Genomic DNA, 21,856 nt, shown 5'->3' with positions numbered 1-21,856 from the left:
AATGTGCTGATAGGAAAGCAAACTACATGAAAGTTGGACCCTGAACTTACAAAGCTTGAAGCAGGATCTGGACAGGGCTTCCGGGAGCCAGTCTAATACCCATAGTTCCTATGAAATAAGACTTCCTGACATTTTTAAAAACAACTTTAATGAAACAATTCACATGTCTCAGAAACACCCAATAGAACAATCAGCTCAATAGCTTTTAGTATCTTCACAAATCCTTCCTTCTTGACACTATAAATCTACTAAGTTCAGGTTTTCATCCTGCCAACACTGCTCTTATGCCAAAGCAGCACAGTCAGGACCCAGAACTTAATGTGGACAGCTGTGGCCACAACCACTTCAGGCTGGTGGAGAAACCTGCCCTGTGGTCCTGTCTTCAGGAAGAAATGAAGTTCTTCTGAAGTTCCCAACAAAATCCCCGTGGGAGAGCTGTTGTTTAACCACAGTGTGAAATAACACTGTAAGGAGGAAGAATCCACCAAGGTTCCATGTAAACTCACATTTGTGTTTAGGTAACTAGGACACCTGAGCAAGAGGAACCAGAAGAGTAGCCTCTGCACCTCCATGTCTTGGTCCTTTCAGGGAGCACTAGGGTCCAGGGTCGACCTGGAAACAAAGAAGGAGTGGGAGGGGTGGGGAGGTAGTGGGAAAGTTAGGGTGTTAGTTACAGATGGGGGCAGGGTTTAAATAGGGATGGGATTGGGGAGGGGGTGCAACAGGAGAAGAAGGGAGTCAGGGACCGTACCAGGATCCGATCAAGTACTAGAGGGGAAAAAAGGGGGTGAGGTTCAGTCAGGTTAGTTGGTCAGCAGGTCAATCAACCACTAGGTGAGCAGGGCAAAGTAGCAGGTGGGGCAGAGGAGGATCCATCTACCTTCAAGCCTTCAACTGTCTGAGCATTTCCTTAACAGCGTGGAACCTTTATTTTCTCTCTCCCCAATCACCCACCTTCACCCCTGGTAGAGCAATATGGACACCTCACATGACCTCATTTTTAAAGAGCCTCTTCCTGCCTGGTGCACCACCTCATCTCATCCCAACAGCAGTTCCTCCCTGGAAACTTGAGAGACCTTCTGGTTTCTGGGCCATCCTAACCCAGCTCCTTGTCACCTCTTCTGGGCACTCTCCCCTTCCTTTCTGAACTGCCGTTCCCATGGGCAAAACCTGAACAACAGAGAAGGCAAAGGAGGGCAGAACTGCAAGAACACCAAATACACAAGCAGAGAAGAAGGTTTAACCCTCTCTCAGTAAGTCAAATCAGATAGAACATCCAGATCTTGAACACAAACCATCTGAATCTTTCAGCTATATCCATATATGTGTCACATATATGACTTTAATACTCCACTTACAGCAATGGATAGATCAACTAGACAGAAAATCAATAAACACACAATGGACTTAAATGACACATTGGACCAAATGGATTTGGCAGATATATTTATAACTATTAATCCTGAGGTTAAGGAATTCACTTTCTTCTCAAGTGTGCATGGCACATTCTCCAAGATAGATCACATATAGGGACATAAAGCAGCCCTCAATAAATATAAAAGAACTGAGATCATACCATGCACACTTTCAGATCACAACGCTATGAAACTCAAAATCAATCACAGGAAAAAGTTGGGAAAATCCCCAAAAACATGGAGGTTAAAGAACACCCTACTAAAGAATGAATGGGCCAATCAGGCAATTAAAGAAGAAATTTAAAAATCTATGGAAACAAATGAAAATGAAACCACAACAATCCAAACTCTTTGAGATTGGCAAATTCAGTTCTGAGAGGAAAGTACATTGCACTCCAAACCTATTTCAAGAAATTAGAAAAAGCACATGTGCCAAATCTAACAGCGTAACTAAACCAACTAGAGGGAGAGCTACAGGAGCACCCAAAACCCAGGAGAAGAAGAGAAATGATAAAAATCAGGGTAGAAGTAAACAATATAGAAACCAAGAAACAGCTGAAGAGATCAATGAAACCAAGACGTGGTTTTTTGAAAAAATAAACAAAATTGACAAACCTCAAGCCAGGCTTCTCAGAAAAGAGAGAGCACTCAAATAGACAAAATCATGAGTGAAAATTGATGGACTACAACCAACCCGTCAGGAATACAAGCAATTATCAGGGAATACTATGAAAAATTATATGCCAACCAATTGGACAACATAGAAGAAATGGACAAATTCCTAATCACACACTCACTACCAAAATTCACATGGGAAGAGATAGAAAATCTGAACAGACCCATAACTAGTGAAGAAATCAAATCAGTTATCAAAAATCTCCCAAAAAATAAGAGCCCTGGGCCAGATGGCTTCCCTGGGGAATTACACCAGACTCTTAAAAAAGAATTAATACCCATTCGTCTCAAACTATTTAAAAAAATAGAAATTGAAGGAAAACTTCCAACTTCTTTTATGAAGCCAGCATCACACTGATTCCCAAGCCAGGCAAAATCCAGCTAAAAGAAAACTACAGGCCAATATGCTTGTTGAATACAGATGCAAAAATCCTCTACAAGATACTTGCGAATCGAATTCAAAAGCACATAAAAAGAATTATCCACCAAGATCAAGTGGGTTTTATTCTGGGTTACATGGCTGGATCAATATTCGCAAATCAATCAATGTGATACATCACATCGACAAAAGAAAAGAAAAAAAAATGATCCTGTTGATTTTGAAAAAGCATTTGACTACATACTGCGTCCCTTCTTAATAAAGACCCTCGAGGAAGTCGGGATAGAAGGAACATACTTACACATCATAAAAGCCATCTATGATTAGCCCTCAGCTAACATCATCCTCAACGGGGAAAAATTGAGAGCTTTCTTCCTGAGATCAGAAACACGACAGGGATGTCCACTCTCACCACTATTGTTTAACATAGTGCTAGAAGTCGTAGCATCAGCCATTAGACAACAAACAGAAATAAAGGGCATCAGAACTGGCAAAGAGAAAGTCAAACTCTCACTTTTCACAGACGATATGATACTCTACATAGAAAACCCAACAGACTTCACCAGAAGCCTAGTAGAATAGGTACATAATACTGTAGAGGACACATAAACTTTAGGCACAGAGGATTGTTATAAAAATTCACCCTATTTATTGTGGTCATAAGGGAAATTTCAAAGGAATTAAATGAATTCAGAGGTATGAAATCACACAGAGCATGTTTTGGTAAAGAATGTGCTAGAAATCACTCATAAAAGGGTAACAGAGGGGGGCCTGGGTGGCTTAGTCGGTTAAGCGTCCGACTTTCACTTAGGTCATGATCTCGCGGTTCGTGGATTCGAGCCCCGCATCGGGCTCTGTGCTGACTGCCAGCTCAGAGCCTGGAGCCTGTTTCAGTCTGTGGCTCCCTCTCTCTCTGACCCTCCCCTGCTCATGCTGTCTCTCTCTCTCCTAGAAATAAATAAAAAAACATTTAAAAAAAAAGGGTAACAGAAATTCCCATATGTTTAGAAATTGAGAAGTTCCTCACTGAGTAGAATATGAGTCAAGAAATCCCAAAGAAAAAGGGTAATATTTGAACTCAATGATATGAGCAGGATAAAATTATAAAAAAACATGTCTCCTGGCCTGGAATATCCTGGTATATTGGTGTGAGAAGACTGTCTGGTCCCCACACCATCCCTAAATGATGTAGACATTTTAACACCACAAACAGTGACACAAAAAGTGTCACTTATCTGTGCGACCCTCCTACCTATTAGCATGGGCTGTACATTACGACCCTTACAGGGGGGAAATCCAGCTAACTCACATGGGATCTCCAGGAATGAGAGCATTTTAAGAGAAATACTTCATCAGCTTCTCCCCTGGGGGACCAGGGACAAACCAGTTTATTGGCAATGCCAGGGTGTGCTGGGTGGGGAGGGCCAAGCAGGTGGGCAAGGGCCAGCGACCCAGGTGACTAGACAAACCCACTGTGATCTCCTGTCCTGGGCTCTGTCCTGAGCTGAGCTTCCTAAATAGTTTCTCTACGTGACTGACACAATGTTTCCCCAACTCCTTCAGGTCCAAGGCAGCTGAAGATCATTGCTCTGGATCCCCTCACTTTTATTTGTATGTAAACTGATTGTAACAGGCGGAACCATTCTGGCACTGCTAAAATAGCAAAGCAATGCCTCCAACCTAAATACAAAGAAACCATAAAAAAAAACAAGCAAGACCAAAACAAAAAAGGAGTGAAAAACCAATAGTGTTACATTCCCTTTAGATGCTGATGTCTGCCTCAAGAGCCCCATGTCTGGGTTGTCCTAGTTATACAAGGAGAGACCAGCTACAGAAAGGATGGAGTAAGACTGGCCCAGAAGTGATTGGGAGAATGGGCCTGATTCTAATAGGGCCTAAGGAATTCCATGAAGGGTGGCCAGGGCCACCCTGATTGAAACTGCAGCAGGGGCCAGGGAAAGAAGAAGGAGTGAACAGAGTTTTGGAGGCCTTAAACAAGTGAGATCATTCACAGAGGTGAGGAAGTGGCCCCAAAGTCAATGTCAGCTTCCCATCTGGGGAGCCCTTCGTGGCCTCTGGGGGCAGGGACAGGAGCCTAGAGTTTGAGATCCAGCTGTGCTGCATACAAGCTGTGTGACCCTGGGCTGGTTTCCTTCAGTAAAATGGGAGTGTCCATATCTGTGTCCAGAACTGTGCTCAGAACAAGAGGAAGTCATGTGCTGAGCACTAGTGGATATCAACGTCATCACCTCCATGGGGCATGTGTCTTCCAAGTCTGGTGCCTTAAAAGGTGCACAGCTGTTAAAGGCAACAAAGGTGAAAACCACAGCTCCCTCCTGGTTCAGGCCTGTGCTAACTAAGCCTTTTCTTTTGCAGACATCTCTCAGGACTCAGAGGCCCGTAGCATCTCTAACTCCTTGCACAGATGGGGAGCCACGTTCAAAGCCCTCAAAGGGAAGGCTGCACCCAGGCTGAGAAAAGGGTCACTGCTGACTTGGGTCTGAGAGGAGATGTTGGGAGAGGGGGAAGCTGGGGCCTGGAAACTCCAGAGGGAGCAAGCGCCACAGAAATGCTTGGCCCCACCGCCCAGCTTTGCTCCGGGTCAGCCAGTACAGAAGATGAGGCCTAACCAGACAGCAAGGTCACAGCCTGGATCTTCCACCTCAGGCTTATGGTCATTAATCACTGTGGTGACAAGAATGCTGTCATATACTAGTTCTGATGATGCCATTAGTGCTATTGTTATGGGAGAGGGTACTGTCCACTCTACACACCCCAAGGGTCCTGGGGAGACTCCCCTGTCTCCCTCTCTTGAACAGGCTTCATTCAAACTCCCACCTAAGTGTCCCCTGTCCCTACCCTGTGCCCCTGTCACTATGGCCACCCTACCCTGGCCACTCTCTGGAATATAGGTCTGGGCACAACCCTCCATAAGGCATTGACATGGGGCAGATGCCCAGCAGTGGGTTGGATCCATGAAAACACCCCCTTCCATGACAACTTAGATGCGCAGGTCATGCCAGGGCCTGTGCACCCCTTCTTGTCGTGGCTGCCACTGGAGTGTCTAAGCTGTCCTGGAGTGTGTGTGTGTGTGTGTGTGTGTGTGTGTGTGTGTGTAATCTGCAATATGCACCATGAGTCTGAGTTCTGTGTCTGTGGGTATTTTGACTCTGGATATGAGTTTTCTGCCATTTTCTAAGAAAGACATGTGTCTTTCTCCATGTTTGTGTGTATGCATGTGTGTCTGTATTTATGTCTCTGAATGAGTATCTTTCTTGTGTAAATATTTGTGTGGCTATATTATGTTGTTGGGTGACCTATATCCCTGAGGGAGTGACTGGATGTATCTGTGTTCCATGTCTGTGTGTATTGGTTGTGTGTGTGTGTGTATGAATGTGCTCCCCTTTCAGTGTTCCTGATCATACCTGTATATAAGTGTGTGTGTGTTTTCTCTGTGTGTGCATCCAGTGTATGTAGAGCTTGTTTCATGGGGCTATTTCACATGACCCTGAGTGTATGTATACTTTTATGTATGTATATCTGTGTGTGTGAGTGTGTTCCCCTCAGGGTGTCTGTGTCTGCTGTGTGGGTCTCTGTGTGAGCCTGTCCATGAGCCCCATACCTGAGTCCCCAGATGAACCTGTGGGTGGCTCCATGCCTGTGTGTCCCTGTGGTTGGGGTGCCTGTTTCCTTCTCTGCCCGTGTGTGTCTGTGCACCTCAGAAATAAGCAGCTGCAAAGGGGGCCCTTCGAGGGTGACTCCTGGGGTGGGTGAGCAGGGACACTATGTGCTTCCCCCACCTTGAGGCTCAGCTCCCTCTACCCATTTTTCACCCGACCTCCAGTGTCCTTCCTTGTGGTGCCACCTCGGTCCCCAAGGAAGGGGCAGCTCACAGGACCACAGGCCAGCAGCTGGCAGGGCTGCAGATGGCAGCAGGAGGTGATAACGTGTGGGGAGGGCTCTGGGCCCCTGGCGAGGCCGAGGGATTCCTGGGCCCTGGGAGGGGTGATGAGTGGGGGCCCCTTGAGAGGGCTGAGGAACAGAGCTCCTGGGCACCCTGGAAGGAATGCGGGATTGAGCACCTCAGGAAAGAGCTGGAGGAGTCCTGAGGGACTCACGGGTCCCCAAAGGGCAGATCCCTCACTCACCTGTGCTGGTGCAGGTTGGGGGCCTGGGGCAGCAGCAGCAGTCAGAGGCAGCAGACGCAGCAGATCCATGGGATGGTGGATGGAGCAGTGAGCCATGGTCGTGCAAGCAAGTGGAATCACCACTCTGGGCTGCCCTCAGCCCCTGCCCCCTTCCCCAGCCACCTCAATAGATCTGCCCCAGGCCTCACCCTCCAGCAGGGCATGGGCAAGCCAGGCAGAGGTGGTCACCTGGGGCCCCAGGAGTGTCCCCCCTGACCTCTGTGTCCTAGCTGTGGAACGGGCATAAGGAGTCAGCCAGGGTGCTTGGATCCAGGGGGAAGAATCTGGCCCAGAGCCTTCTCTGATGGGACTTGGGAGAATTATGGAGGGATAGCTTTTAGTGCCAGTTCATTAATAGAAGAAAAGCACAACACAAGGTCACCCTGGATGCTGAAGTTAGTGTTTTATTACCCAGGCCACACTCAGAGCAGTGACCCAAGGATGTGAAGGGAGGGCAATAGCTGATGCTAACTGAAAAGAACCAGAAACCTAGAATGTGGACACTCCTGATGCTCTGACAAAACAATGCTCTATATTCCCCTGCTCACCCTTTCACAGTGGGGAAACTGAGGCAGCCAGGGATTAGAGCAAGATCACACAGTGGTTTCTGAGTGTTTACTGATTACTTCTGACCAAACTCCTTTCTCCGAAGTTCACTTCTCTTAATCTTGCCAGTGATGGTTTTGGGCAGCTCTGGGACAAATTCCACCTGGTTGAGGATGAAGCAAACCCGTCCTGACTGTCATTTCCTTCCAATGTCTCACGTCAATGACAGCCCTGCTGTCATTTCCTACCAATGCCCCACGTCCCTCCTTTGCCCCTGCGCAGTCCCCCAGACAGGCTGACACCACGTGGTGGCCTCATAGGCTCCACCAAGCATGTCACATTGTCCTCTGACCTGGGAAGCTGGACACAGCCCTGTGACATGCTCTGACCAGTGAAATGTGAGTGGGAGTGAAGTGTGCCACCTCGAACACAACACTTGGGAACAACTGAGTCTGGTCACCACTCTCCATCACTTAGAGCACCTGGTAGTTACTGGTGGTGCTCTTTTAACCCGCTCCCAAGAGGACTATGGTGGATATGTGGCATGAGCAAGGAAGATACTTCCCTTATTATAAGGCCCTACGATTTTGGGGCTATCTGTTACCCACAATAACATCTAGTCCGCCCTAACTGGTATGCATCCTCTGTTTTCCTCTCTCTGAGGCAGCACAGCCTAACATTCAAAGCATGATCTCGTGTCAGATACACATGGGTTTGAGTTCCAGCTCCATCCTTTTATGAACTGCAAGCTCAGGCAATTTACTGGGCATCTCTGAGCCTCCATTTCCACTCCAAAAATGGATGGTTCCACCATCTCAGGTTTGAAGTGGATTACATGAAATAACAAACAAACAAAAAGTAACCCTTGAATCCAGGGCCTCTCACCCATGGTGAATGCAAAATAAATGTTAGCTGTATAACGCTACATCCTGATTGTAAACATTCAGAAAATGCAGCAACGTATTCTTTCAAAGGAAGGAAATGTTAAATATACAGCATATGTATCCTTTCAACAAGTGTTTTTCATCAAATTGAATATTATGGATATTTGTTTATGGCCTGCTTTTGTCTCTTAATAAGATATTGTGATATTTTGATGTTGCAAGTGAAAGATTTGCATCGTCTTTTTAAATTATAGGACAAAATTAAGTGTAATTTAGAAATAATGTAATCATTGCCGTATTCCTGAACATTTCCATAGGTTGCACATGGCCTTGAAAACAAATGAAGTAGAATGTAATGTTTGCTAGAATAAATATTACTTTAACCCTATTTGCTATGTATCTATATATGTATTGGGTTGGAATTTAGAATGTATTTCTTATTAGGAATAATGTTTCCAAAATGTGTGGCAGATGTTGATCTGAATTTCTTTTTCAATTTTGAAAGATTACAAATAATCTTGATCTCTGGGCACTTGTCTCATGTTTTTCTTTATGTTGACCTGACAGACATGTTTTTGACACAGGATAAAGGTTCCATCTGATTAAGTTGGTTCCCCCATATCCCTAAGTTGAACTCCTGCTTCTGCATCAGAAAATGTTCATTGTGTTGGCTACATCAGCTTCACTCAGGCCACCCAAGTTGCATTTGGGGCAGCAGAGCCCGAGGAACTGTGGCAGGGACCACATCCCATCCATGGGCCCTCACTCACCTTCCTCGGGTACTTATATGGGGCTGTCACTGACTTCACATGCTGCTGCAGCTCCTGGGTGAGCTGGTCCTGGTCATGGGAGAGGTATTCCGGGGTCAGGACAATAAATGCCTTCACCACCTGCAGTGTAGAACCAGAGTGGAGGCTCAGCATGAGTGGTAACTAACTCTATAGTTTAAAAACCAAATGCTTCTTAAGTAAATGGAAAAACAACTTGAGAGTTGAGCCTTTGCAAGAAAACAGGACTAGTTTCCATATTTCCAATTTCTACTCTTTACCTTAGAAAATAACATGACCTGTCAGCCTCCATTTCCTTCTCTGTGATGTGGGGATAGCATAGCTTTACCTGTCACTGCATATATGTTAAGATTCATTGAGATAATACATGAGAAACATGAGGCAATTTTAAATTATTTGTATTCATATCTTTTACATCACCATTTTTACTGTTACTGTAGATAGAATTCTGTGGGCATGAAATAAATGTTGGTCATTAACTATATTTTATTATGTATGTCCCTATTGCAGGCACAGGGCCTTGGACATAGGTAGTCAGCACACACTTGCTGAATCAATGAATGCGTGATCCAGAGAAGGATGACTCAGATTCCCATCCCATCTCCACCACCTCAGGGCTTTGTGATCAGGCAAGTTATTTAACCTCTTTATGCTTGTTTCTTTACTCTAATAAAGGATATCAGAATCCTTAATGAATTAGGCTGTTGTGAGTGGGAAATGAGCTGGCACATTGTAAGGGGTCATTCAATAAGAGGTTGGCAGACACAGGCAGCAGGATTCAGAAGCACCATTTTGTTACAGTTGGGGCCACAGTGTCCTCTGGTGACCACACTGTGTACATGCACATGCGCTTGCACTCAGCCCTCCCTCACCCTAGGTGGGAGGCTGGGGAAATATGGTCTGGAGGATCTTTTCTGCTCCTGCCTTCCTGGTGCCTGCACATAGACACGGTGACCTCCTTGTCTTTCTCCTTACCTCCCTTCGAATCGGGTCCGGGCTGCTCACCACAGCTGATTCAGCCACTGCTGGATGTTCCGCCAGGGCATTCTCCACCTCTGTTGGCCCGATTCGGTACCTGGAGGGTCAATGACTCCTTCTTGGTTTCTGAGCAGCTGTCAGGGCTGGGTGACCTAGGGCTTCAAGTGTCATACTCTGAAGAGCCACATCTTCCTTAGTTATGTCACATAACTGTCTCAGGGAGCCCAGATACCTGTGTGCTGCCTCTGTCTTGCACTTCCTGGACGCAATAGGACACTCACATGCTCCACAGGGATTCTCACTCACTGACTCTGCTCTGGGAAGAGGGCCCGTGTGTAATCCTCCCTGAGCTCCGGGATCTTGGTTCCAATAGCTTCCCCTGGCATGTAACCTATTGACAGCCTCAACCTTTAACTTAAACATGCATACAGATTCTGCATTCTATTCCTCATTAGATTAGCATGTTTTAGAAATAAAGGAAGGAAACAAACTCACTCCCTGAAATATCCATAAGAACTTGTTACTCTAGTGTAATGTGCCAAAAATCTTTTAAATCATGTGTTTAGGGACAACAGTCTCGGAGCCAGTTAACTTTGGTTCAACTGAGGGTTGAAGCCAGTTCTCTTTGAAACTTTAGGGAACTTTCTTCACTGGTCACTACCTCAGTTTCCTCATCTGAGGAAATGGGCATAACTGCATCTACCTTCTAGCATTGAGAGGCCCGTTATATAAATCGCTGCACAGAGTGCTTCCACATAGTAAGTGGTCCACAGAGGTTAACTGCTGTTATTTGTTATTAAGTTTTTCTGTGAAATGATCTGTCCCATCAGAGAAGCCAAGCATAGAATAAAGTTCCTTAACCAGTAGTGTCCAAAGTAAAGTCTTCCTGCCGAATCCTTTAAATTGTATAATGACTTTTTTTAATGCTCTGTTTATTTCTGAGAGAGAGACAGAGCACAAGATAGGGAGAGAGACAGAGAGAGGAAGATACCGATTCTCGAGCAGACTCCAGGCTCCAAGCTGTCAGCACAGCACCCAACACAGGGCTCAAACTCAAAAGACCACAAGATCATGACCCAAGTGGAAGTCATATGTTTAACCGACTGAGCTACGCAGGCATCTCTAAATTGTGTAATGTCTTGTGTTTCTCTTGACGACCTTGCTGAACTTCACTTAGATTGATTCTTCTGGATGCAGGGCTTGGGGAATATACAGAGATACACCCAGAAAAGGACCTCTTGACAAATCTTTGTTCAGAATTAACCTGAGGGTCAAATCACCAATGCATGGACAAAAGTCTGGACAAGCTGGATGCATTCAGGCATGTGAGGGTGATGCTTCCAGGCTCAGATCAGCGATACCTACCCAGAGGCATTGATGACTTCGTCACTCCTCCCAAGGAACCAGATGTAGCCCTCTTCATCCATAGTTGCTCTATCCCCGGTGTTGTAAAAGTCCCCACACTCCACTTCGGCAGTCTTTTCTGGGTTGTCCTGAGAAGATAACAGCATTCCTTAGTTGAAGATAATTAGCTTAAGTTAAAAAATTTTTTAATGTTTATTTTCGAGAAAGAGAGCGTGAACGGAGGAGGGGCAGACACACACACACACACACACACACACACACACACACACACACAGAATCCAGTTTCTTGCATTCTTGCATTTCAGCACAGAGCCAGCCACGGGGCTCGAACTCACAAACTGCGAGATCCTGACCTGTGCTGAAATCAGATTCCCAACTGACAGCCACCCAGGCATCCATGAAGGCAATCAGTTTAGCGATGATGATCCACAACCTGGTGCTCAGATCTGGGTTCAAATTCTCCTTGTTCTAGCTGGCAACTAGACAAATTCTGTAATCTTTTCGAGTCTATTTTCACTACATTTGAGTACTCAATGCACACTACTTGACAATTAGTGGATAATATCGAGCCAATTTTAAGGACAATTTTAAGGATACATTTCTGTGTGGCACTCTAGGAGAATAAAATTTCCACTAGAGCATGGAACCTGTCTATTTGTTGTTCTCAGCTTTGCATTCAAATGGTGTCTGAAAAAATGAGAAGTGTCAAAAAACTTTTGTTATATGAATTTCATTCCCCCAATACTACCTCACCTGATCCTCCCAGAAAGCCTATAGGGCTGGTATTTTTCTAATTAAACTGTTTATTTTAAGATAATTGTAGATTTGATTGCAGTTATAAGAAATAACACTGAGATCCTGTGTAGCATTTACTCAGTTTCCACCGTAGTAGCATCGTGCAAAACTATATTTCAATTTCACAACCAGGGTATTGACATTGCTACAATCCACCAATCTCAGATTTCCCAATGGTTTACTTGCCCTTATGTGTGTGTGTCCAGTGTATTTAGTATTTTGCAATTTTATCACATGTGCAGGTTCACGCATCCACCACCATAGTCAAGACAAAGAGGTTCCCATAATCCCAAGGATTCCTTGTGTTGCTCTTTTATATCCATATCCACCTCTCTCCTTTCTTCCCTCCCTCCTCCCTTCAAATCCCTTACCCCTTGACAATGGCTAATCTGTTCCCCAGTTTTATAATTTTGTCATTTTAAGAATGTTACATAAATAGAATCCTGTAATAGTATGTAAACTTTTGGGTCTAGCTCTTTTTTTATTTTTTCATTCAGTATAATTGTCTGGAAATTCGTCCAGTTTCTTGCATTCGCTAGTACTTTGATCCTAGTTATCGCTGAATGGTGTTTCATATTATGAACCAGCCCCAGTTCGGATGTCTAACTACTGAAGGGCATTTGGGTTGGTCCCACCTTTAAGTTGCTGTGAATAAAGCTGCTCTAAACATTCATGTACAGGTTTTTTTGTGGGGTTAGAGTTTTACAGCCCTTTTAGCAGAAGAAATGAGTGCTCAGAAAAGCACAATAACTTGCTCAAAGTCACTCAGCTCGTCAGTGGAAGGGCTGGTATTTGAATTTAAAATCTTGCTTTCCAGCCTCTGCACTCAACTCAAGCACTTAGCAATGTGTTAGTGTCATCCATCTAAAGGAACACGAAATGATTTTATGGGTTCCAGGGGAAAAAAAGTTTTTTTTTTTTTAATTTCAATTTTTTTTCAGAGCGAGAGACAAAGAGGCAGAGAAAGAGGGAGGGAGGGAGGGAGAGAGAGAGAGAGTGACAGAGAGACAGAGAGAGAGAGAGAAACCTATGCAGCCTCCTTGCATAGAGAAGAACCTGAAGTAGGGCTCAATCTCACAACTGTAAGATCATGATGAGGTAAAATCAAGAGTTGGATTGAGCCACCCAAAAGGGAACTCTTTTTAGGTTCCCTTCCAACTGGATTTCATGCAAGAATGCCAAGACCTTACAGTGGGAAAGTCGATCTTTTCAACAAATGCCACAGAGAAACTAGGCAGTCCACATGCAAATGAATGAAACACACACACAAATTAACTCAAAATGGGTCAAATACCTAAACATAAGAACTGAAATTCTGGAACTTTAGAAGAAAACATAGGGGAAAGTCTTCATGATTTTGTTTTTGGCAATTGTTTGTTGACTATGACACCAAAAGCACATGAAACAAAAGAAAAAATAGATTAAATGATCCTTATCAAAGTTTTAAAATGTTACAAATTTTACAACAAAAATCCAACAAAAACCCAACTTTAAAAGTAGGCAAAGAACTTCAATAGACAATTGGCCAGAGAAGATACACAGATGATCAATAAGAATATGAAAGGGGGCCTGGGCGTCCCAGTCGGTTAAGCGTCTGACTTCAGATCGTGATTCAGCTCAGGCTGAGGTTCAGCTCGCTCATGATTTCACATTTTGTGAGATTGAGCTCCACAGCAGGCTCCACACTACCCATGCAGGGCCTGCTTGGGATTTCTTTTCTCTCTCTGTCTCTCTGTTCCTCTCCTGCTCACACACGCTCTCTCAAAAATAAATAGACTTAAGAAGTTGTTTGAAAAAGAATATGAATATGGATAGATGCTCCACATCCTTAGTCATTAGGGAAATGCAAATCAAAACCTCAATGAGATACTATATCACTTCATACCCATTAAAATAACCATTGTATACATAAAAACAAACCTGAAAATAACAAATATTGGCAAGGATATGGGGAAATTGGAACACTTGTACATTGCTGATGGAAATACAAAATGGTATAGTCACTTGTGGCAAACATTTTGAAAATGCCTCAAAAAATTAAATATAAAATTACCTATGATCCAGCAATTCCACCTTGGGTATCTACCCAAAAGAAGTGAAAGCAGGAACTCAAAGAGATGCTTGGACGCCAATGTTCATCACTGCATTATTCACAGTAGCCAAACGTGGAAATAAACCAAATGTCTATTGCGAAATTTATGGATATACAAAATTTAGGACATATAATGGAATATCATTTGGCATTAAAAAATGACATTTGAGCTTTTATTCTGGTTAAGAGGGACAGAAAGATGGTGGAGAAGTAGGGAGTTCTCTATCTCCTGCCTGCATCTTTCAAACAAAGAAGGAATGAAGCCAAACATCTCTGAACCACAAGAGGCTGGGAGGAAAAGAGACTGAGTTCACTAGAAAGACAGCCCTAATAGGTGCATAAATGTGAACTGGGGAAGAAAGAAATGGGCCTGCGCAAGAAGGCATGGCAGGGGGTGGGGGCAGGGAGAGGAAGCCCCATTTGCAGAGAGAGAAAAAGAAGAAAATAAAGCGGCTGGGGAATCTTAGAACGGTCCCTGGGAGGGAGAAAAAAGCGCAACCGGGACAGAGAAAAATTATATCATCCCATCTCTAGCTGCAGGGCTTTGGGAGAGAAATCCTGCCTCTAGCCATGTAGATTTCTTTGGGCCATGAGCCGGAGGATTGAAGTTACAGTAGGATTCAAGAGGAGCCAGTCCCATACTCAATTCTCTGATCCCCTGGTAGGAAGCACCTGGGCCTGTGGGATTACACTCCAGGCGGTATTATTATCGCAAACTCAGTAAGATCTGGAAATGAGGCTGGGCGCGGGATATGAAACACAGCCCACCTTGGCTGTATCCGGGCACAGTGAGATCAGACCCAAAAGAGTGCTGTACAACACCTGGTTGGGAGAAGGGTTGCCATCTTTCTCCCCACAACCACCGAGGTGGGGCCAGGGGACTCATAGTGGAGGCTAGTCCCACCTACACAAATCATGCCCATCCTCCTTATATAGTTGCTTGGATATCTGAGCCTGGATACAGAAGCAGCCCCTCCCCCAAGATCAACACATAGGCTCACTTAAACAAGCATATATAATCCATTCGCTTGATGCATGTTCTATCTTCATCGTTACCTTCCTTTCTCTCTGAAATAATCAGACTATATAGTTTCTCTGGGTAACACTATCTTCGTTTTATTTCCTTCTTCTTTTCTTCTTTCTTTCCTTTTCTATTCTTACCTGCTGCTGTAATCTCCTTTCTCTTTATGTGAAGTAAGCCTTTTAGTCTCTCTACCTGGTCAATGTTCAACTTCTCTTTCTCCCCACGCCTGTTATTCCTCTTTTTATATATGCTTCTCCATCAGCACACTACTCTTTATTTGTAGATGGGATTTCTGGTTTTATGCTTTTACACTGTCCTTGTCTTTTGCTGTTTTATTTTTTTTTTCTTTTTTCCCTTTTGGCTTACTGATTTGTTTGATTTGTCTGTGCTTGTGCGTGCTTTTGTTCCCTATTTGTTTGTCTGTCTGTTTTCCTTTCCAGGGCGACCACAAGAAACAAGCCAAAGTACACAGGATGGAGAGTCCAAACTAATACTACGAGTAGGGAAATAAAATAACCAAAGTCTCAACAAGAGAGACCAAGAGACACCATTAAAAGAACTGTACCTGAATGGACAGGCCCCGGACAGTCAATAAGCCTCCTTTAAGATAACAGTACTTGCAGGTGCAGAGTGAAGAGCCTAAGTAACGTCATTTCGAGATTATTAAGAGGCAACCTCGGGCTGCACGTAGCCCCAGTTGCAGGAAAAGCCTCAGACTGCTGAAGGCTGAAGCCATCCTCGAACCGCCTTCAGATCAGCTAATCAAAAAAACATTCCTGTGGTTTGAGTCAGGGCTTGGAACTGCAAACAATTATTTTGTACAAACTAGCCAATTACTCACATCTTGCCTGAACCCCACGTGGTCCCTTTGACTCACCTCATAACTGGTCATTTTCAAAGGATTCTCAAAAGTCTTGATTGGATCCCACCAAAAGTAATGAACACCTCACAGATACTGAATGGTCAAAGCTGTTACCATGGGTTCTGTACAATTGTAATTGGTGCTTATGTGATGATGCTATACGTACAACGTGTGCACTGTAACACCCTCGTCCCTTACCCCAAAAACCCTACTTGCGCTTCAGGCATAACTTTTGGGGGGCTCCTCCGGGATTCCCCAAGACCCCCCCCAGTACCCCCAAACCGAAGGGTCAACCAGCCGCTAAAAACCTATTTATTTGTCTCTACGTGTCTGGTATATTTCTGTCTATTTCTCGGTCTCTGGACAAATTCGTATTTTGAAGTGGTCAATTATGGATAGGACGATGCGCCACGGGGGACCCTGTGACGATGCTATACGTACAACATATAGCTTAATATAGTTGTGATGAATTAAAATATGCTATAAATGAGGTGCATAATAAAATGGAGGCGTCCAATGCACGGACTGAAGAAGCAGAGAGGAGAATAGGCGGATTAGAAGACACAATTATAGAAAAATAGGAAGCCGAGAAAAAGAGAGATATCTGAAACAGGAGCACGAAAGGAGAACTGAGTGATAAAATCAAACGGAACAATATCCCTATCATAGGAAGTCCAGAAGAGGAAGAAAGAGAGAAAGGCACTGAAGGAGTACTTGAACAAATCATAGCAGAGAACTTCCCCAATCTGGGGAAGGAAACAGACTTTGAAATCCAGGAGGCACAGAAGACTCCCCTCAGATGTAACTTAAATCGATCTTCTGCACAACAAATCGTAGTGAAACTGGCAAAATACAAGGACAGAGAGAGAATTCTGAAAGCAGTTAGGGATAAAAGGGCCCTATTCTACAAAGGGAGACCTATCAGAGTAGTGGTAGATCTATCTGTTGAAACTTGGTAGGCCAGAAAGGAATGGCAAGAAATCTTTGAGGACACGTTTGGATTGAAAGTAAGGGAATGAGAAATATCTGTCATGCTACTGGAAGTCAAAAGAAGGCCAGAGTACTCATACTTATATCAGACAAACTGGACTTTACATTAAAGACAGTAACAAGGGATGATGAAGGGCATTACGTAATAATTACCGGGTCTATGCATCAGGAAGAGCTCACAATTATAAATATCTATGCAATTAATTCAGCAGCACCCAAATACATAAAACAATCACAAACAGAAACAATCTTATGGATAAGAATGTGCTATTAGCAGGGGACTTTAAAACTCCACTTATAGCAATGGATAGATCAACTAGACAGAAAATCACAAGACACATTGGACCAGATGGATTTGACAGATATATTTATAACCGTACATACGGAGACTATGGAATTCACTTTCTTCTCAAGTGTGCATGACACATTCTCCAAGACAGATCACATACTGGGACATAAACCAGCCCTCAATAAATATGAAAGAATTGAGATCATACCCTGCACACTTTCAGATCACAATGCTATGAAACTTGAAATCAATTACAGTCTGGAAAACCTCCAAAACCATGGAGGTTAAAGAACACCCTACTAAGGAATGAATAGGCCAATCAGGCAATTATAGAAGACATTTAAAAATATAAGGAAACAAATGAAAATAAAAACACAACAAACCAAACTCTTTGGGACACAGCACAGGCCACCCTAAGAGGAAAGTTTGCTGCATGCTAGGCCTATTTCAAGAAATTAGAAAAACTACAAATACAAAATCTAACAGCGTACCTAAAAGAACTAGAAGCAGAGCAGAAAGAGCACCCAAAACCCAGCAGAAGAATAGAAATAATAAATAGCAGGGCAGAAATAAACAAGATTGAATCCCAAAAAAAAAAGTTGAACAGATCAATGAAACCAAGAATTGTTTTTTGAAAAAATAAACAAAATTGATAAACCTCTAGCCAAGCTTCTCAAAAAGAAAAGAGAGAACACCAAAATAGGGGAAATCGTGAATGAAAATGTATTTACTACAACCAACCCCACAGAAATACCAGCAATTATCAGGGAATACTATGCAAAATTATATGCCAATAAACTGGACAACTTTGAAAAATTGGATAAATTCCTAAACACACACGCACTACCAAAATTCAAAAAGGAAGAGATAGGAAATCTGAACAGACCCATAACTAGTGATGAAATTGAATCCATTATTAAAAATCTCCCAACAAATAAGAGCCCTGGGTCAGATGGCTTCTCTGGGGAATTCTACCAGACATTTAAATCACGGTTTATACCCATTCTTTTCAAGCTATTCCAAAAAATAGAAATCGAAAACTTCCAGACTTGTTCTACGAAGGCCAGCATCACTTTGATTCCCAAACCAGAGACCCAGCAAAAGAAGAGAAATACAGGCTAATATCCTTGATAAATACTGATACAAAAATCCTCAACAAGATACTTGCAAATCGAATTCAACAGCATATAAAAAGAATTATTCACCATAATCCAGTGAGATTCAACCCTGGATTACAGGGTTGGTTCAATATTCACAAATCAACCAGTGTAATACATCAGATTAACAAAAGAAAATATAAAAGTCGTATGATCCTGTCGATGAATGCAAAAAAAAGAATTTGACAAAATACAACACCTTATCTTAATGAAGACCCTAGAGAAAGTCAGGATAGAAGGAGCTTACTTAAACATCATAAAAGCCATCTATGAGAAGCCCTCCACTAACATCATCATCAACAGGGAAAAACAGAGCTTTTCCCCTGAGATCAGGAACACGACAGGGATGTCCACTCTCACCACTGTTGTTGAACATAGTGCTGGAAGACTTGGTGGCAATAATCAGACAACGAAAGTAAATAAAAGGCATCAGAATTGGCAAAGAAGTCAAATTTTCACTTTTCGCAGACGACATGATACTCTACATGGAAAACCCGACAGACTCCACCAAAAATCTGCTAGAACTGATGCATGAATTCAGCAAAGTCGAAGGGTACAAAATCAGCATACAGAAATTGGCGCATTTTTATACACCAAAAATGAAGCAAGAGAAGGAGAAATCAAGAAACGGGTCCTATTCACAATTGCACACACACACACACACACAAAAAACACATAAAATACCTAAGAATAAACCTAACCAAAGATGTGAAAGATCTGTGTGATGAAAACTATAGAAAACGTATAAAGGAAATTAAAGAATACACAAAGAAATGGTAAAAAATTCCATGCTCATGAATCAGAAGAAAAAATATAGTTAAAATATAATTACTACCCAAAGCAATCTACACACTCAATGAAATTCCAATCAAAATTGCACCAGCATTCTTCTAAAAGTTAGAACAAACTATCCTAAAATTTGTATGGAACCAAAAAAGACCCCGAATAGCCAAAGTAGTACTGATGAAGAATACCAAAATGGGAAGCATCACTATCCCAGACTTTAGCCTCTACTAAAAAGCTGTAGTCATCAAGACAGTATGGTGTTGGCACAAGACCAGGTACATAGACTAAAGGAATAGAATAGAGAACCCAGAATCGGACCCACAAATGTTTGGCCAATTAATTGTTGACAAAGCAGGAAACAGTATCCAATGGAAAAAAGACAGCCTCTTTAAAAGAAGGTGCTGGAAGAAGTGGACACCACCATGCAAAAGAATTAAACTAGACCACTTTCTTACACCATACACAGATAAACCCAAAATGGATGAAGGACCTGAATGTGAGACAGGAAACCATCAAAACCTTAGAGGACAAAGCAAGAAACAACCTCCTTGACTTCAACCGCAGCAATTTCCTACTTGACACATCCCTAAAGGCAAGAGAATCAAGAGCAAAAATGAACTATTGGGACCTCATGAGATAAAAAGCTTCTGCAGGGCAAAGGAAACATTCCATAAAACTAATAGGCAACGGACAGAATGAGAAGATAGGTGCAAAGGACATATCAGATAAAGGGTTAGTACCCGAAATCTATAAGGAACTCACTAAACTCCACACCTGAAAAAAAAAAAATCCCATGAAGAAATGGGCAGAAGACATGAACAGACACTTCTCTAACGAGGACATCCAGATGGCCAACAGACACATGAAACAATAATCAGTGTCACTCGTCATCAGGAAAAGAAGTCAAAACCAATGAGATACCACCCCATGCCAATGAGAATGGCTAAAATAAACAAATCAGGAGACTCTAGATGCTGGCGAGGATGTGGAGAAATGGGCACCCTCCTACACTGTTGGTGGGAATGTAAACTGGTGCAGCCCCTATGGAAAACATTGTGACGGCTCCTCAAAAAATTAACTCTAAAACGCCCCTAGGACCCAGCACAGGCACTGCTAGGAATTTACCCAAGGGATACAGGAGTGCTGATGCACAGAGGCACATATATACCCCAATGTTCATAGCAGCACTTTCAAGTATAGCCAAATCATGGAAAGAGCTTATATGTCCATCAAATGATGAATGAATCAAGAATATATGGTTTATCTATACAATGGAATACTACATGGCAATGAGAAAGAACGAAATCTGGCCATGTGTAGCAACGTGGATAGAACTCTAGGGTGTTATGCTGAGCGAAATAAGTCAGGCAGTGAAGGAGAGATACCATATGTTTTCCTTTATAAGTGGATCAGGATAAACTTAAGAGAGGACCATGGGGAGGAGAAGGGGAGAAAAAGTTGGAGAGAGGGAGGGAGGTAAACCATGAGAGTCTCTTGAATGCCGAGAACAAACTGAGGGCTGATGGGGGTGAGGGAGAGGGGAAAATGGGTGATGGGCATGGATGAAGGCACTTGTGGGGATGAGCACTGGGTATTATATGGAAACCAGCTTGACAATAAACTATAAGATATAAATATAAAATATTTTTAAAATGACATTTGATTACATGCTATGACATGGAGTAGCCTTGAAAACCTGTGTTAAGTGAACTTAAGCCATACACAAAAAGGCAAATGTTGTACAATTCCACTTAATTGAGGTGCCTAAAATAGGCCAGTTCTTTTTTTTAGTATTTTTTTAAGGTTTATTTATGTTGGAGAGAGAGAGAGAGACAGAGGGCAAACAGGGGAGGGGCAGAGAGGTAGGGAGACACAGAATCTGAAGCAGAATCCAGGCTCTGAGTTGTCAGCACAGAGCCCAACATGGGGACTGAACTCACAAACCATGAGATCATGACCTGAGTGGAAGTCAGATGCTTACCAATTGAGCCACCCAGGCATCCCTAAAATACACATATTCTTAAAGCCAAAAAGTACATAAAAGTTACCAAATGCTAGGAATATGATGAAGAGCAAGGTGTTTAAAGAGAACAGAGTTTCTAGTCGGGTTGAGAAAAATTTTGCAGATGCATGGTGGTAATTGTTGGACAATATTGTGAATTTACCCAATGCCACTGAATTGTGTGCGTACAAATGGCGAAAAGGGTAACTTCTATGTTTATATATTTTATCTCAATAAAAGAAAATAGAGGAAAAAAGCAAGCAAATCTTAGTTGCTGGGTGACAACATAGAGTCATGAGAGCATGTAAAAAGATGAACATACATAGGTGTGGGCATTGACTGAGGAAATCTTAGTAAAACAAAATATGTTATTTCCAATTAAGAAAAAAATGTCATCGCTTTGGACCTTCCTAGTTTAATTTAATCAGAATCTCTGTGGATGGATCCAAAAATTAATATTTTGAAAACTCCTCAAGTGATTCTAACATGCAAGCAGGGCAGAGAACCACTGAACTATAAATGTATTCCTCTCTGTTTACAACTTTCCTTTATACACATTTAATATTGTGCTACAGTGAATAAAGGCTAGGGCCTGCATATTTGCTTTTGGGCAATAATATCACAAAAGAAGCAGTGCCCCAC

The 21,856-nt window shown here is 42.8% G+C and overlaps 1 protein-coding gene and 1 long non-coding RNA gene across 3 annotated transcripts in view; one reads left to right on the top strand and one right to left on the bottom strand.

The window, feature by feature from the left end:
• Positions 1-7,040: 7,040 nt before the first annotated feature.
• Positions 7,041-21,856, bottom strand: part of LOC120227118 (acyl-coenzyme A synthetase ACSM1, mitochondrial-like) — an 18,964-nt gene continuing 4,148 nt past the window's right edge. For both annotated transcript variants that reach the window (XM_039225282.1, XM_039225283.1), the window contains 4 exons: positions 11,218-11,345; positions 9,850-9,949; positions 8,857-8,976; positions 7,041-7,365 (listed from right to left, as the gene is read on the bottom strand). In XM_039225282.1, coding sequence (XP_039081213.1) covers positions 7,279-7,365; positions 8,857-8,976; positions 9,850-9,949; positions 11,218-11,345 — 435 coding nt within the window. In that variant the 3' untranslated portion in view covers positions 7,041-7,278. The remainder of the gene's footprint in view (positions 7,366-8,856; positions 8,977-9,849; positions 9,950-11,217; positions 11,346-21,856) is intronic.
• Positions 9,895-11,784, top strand: LOC120227119. The gene is made up of 3 exons (XR_005527182.1): positions 9,895-9,956; positions 10,717-10,718; positions 11,773-11,784. It is a non-coding gene; the product is annotated as an uncharacterized LOC120227119 (long non-coding RNA).

Source organism: Hyaena hyaena, unplaced genomic scaffold, assembly GCF_003009895.1.
Source record: "Hyaena hyaena isolate Hyena2069 unplaced genomic scaffold, ASM300989v1 scaffold_2027, whole genome shotgun sequence".
Lineage (NCBI taxonomy): Eukaryota > Metazoa > Chordata > Mammalia > Carnivora > Hyaenidae > Hyaena > Hyaena hyaena.
This window is presented reverse-complemented; position numbering and strand designations above follow the sequence as displayed.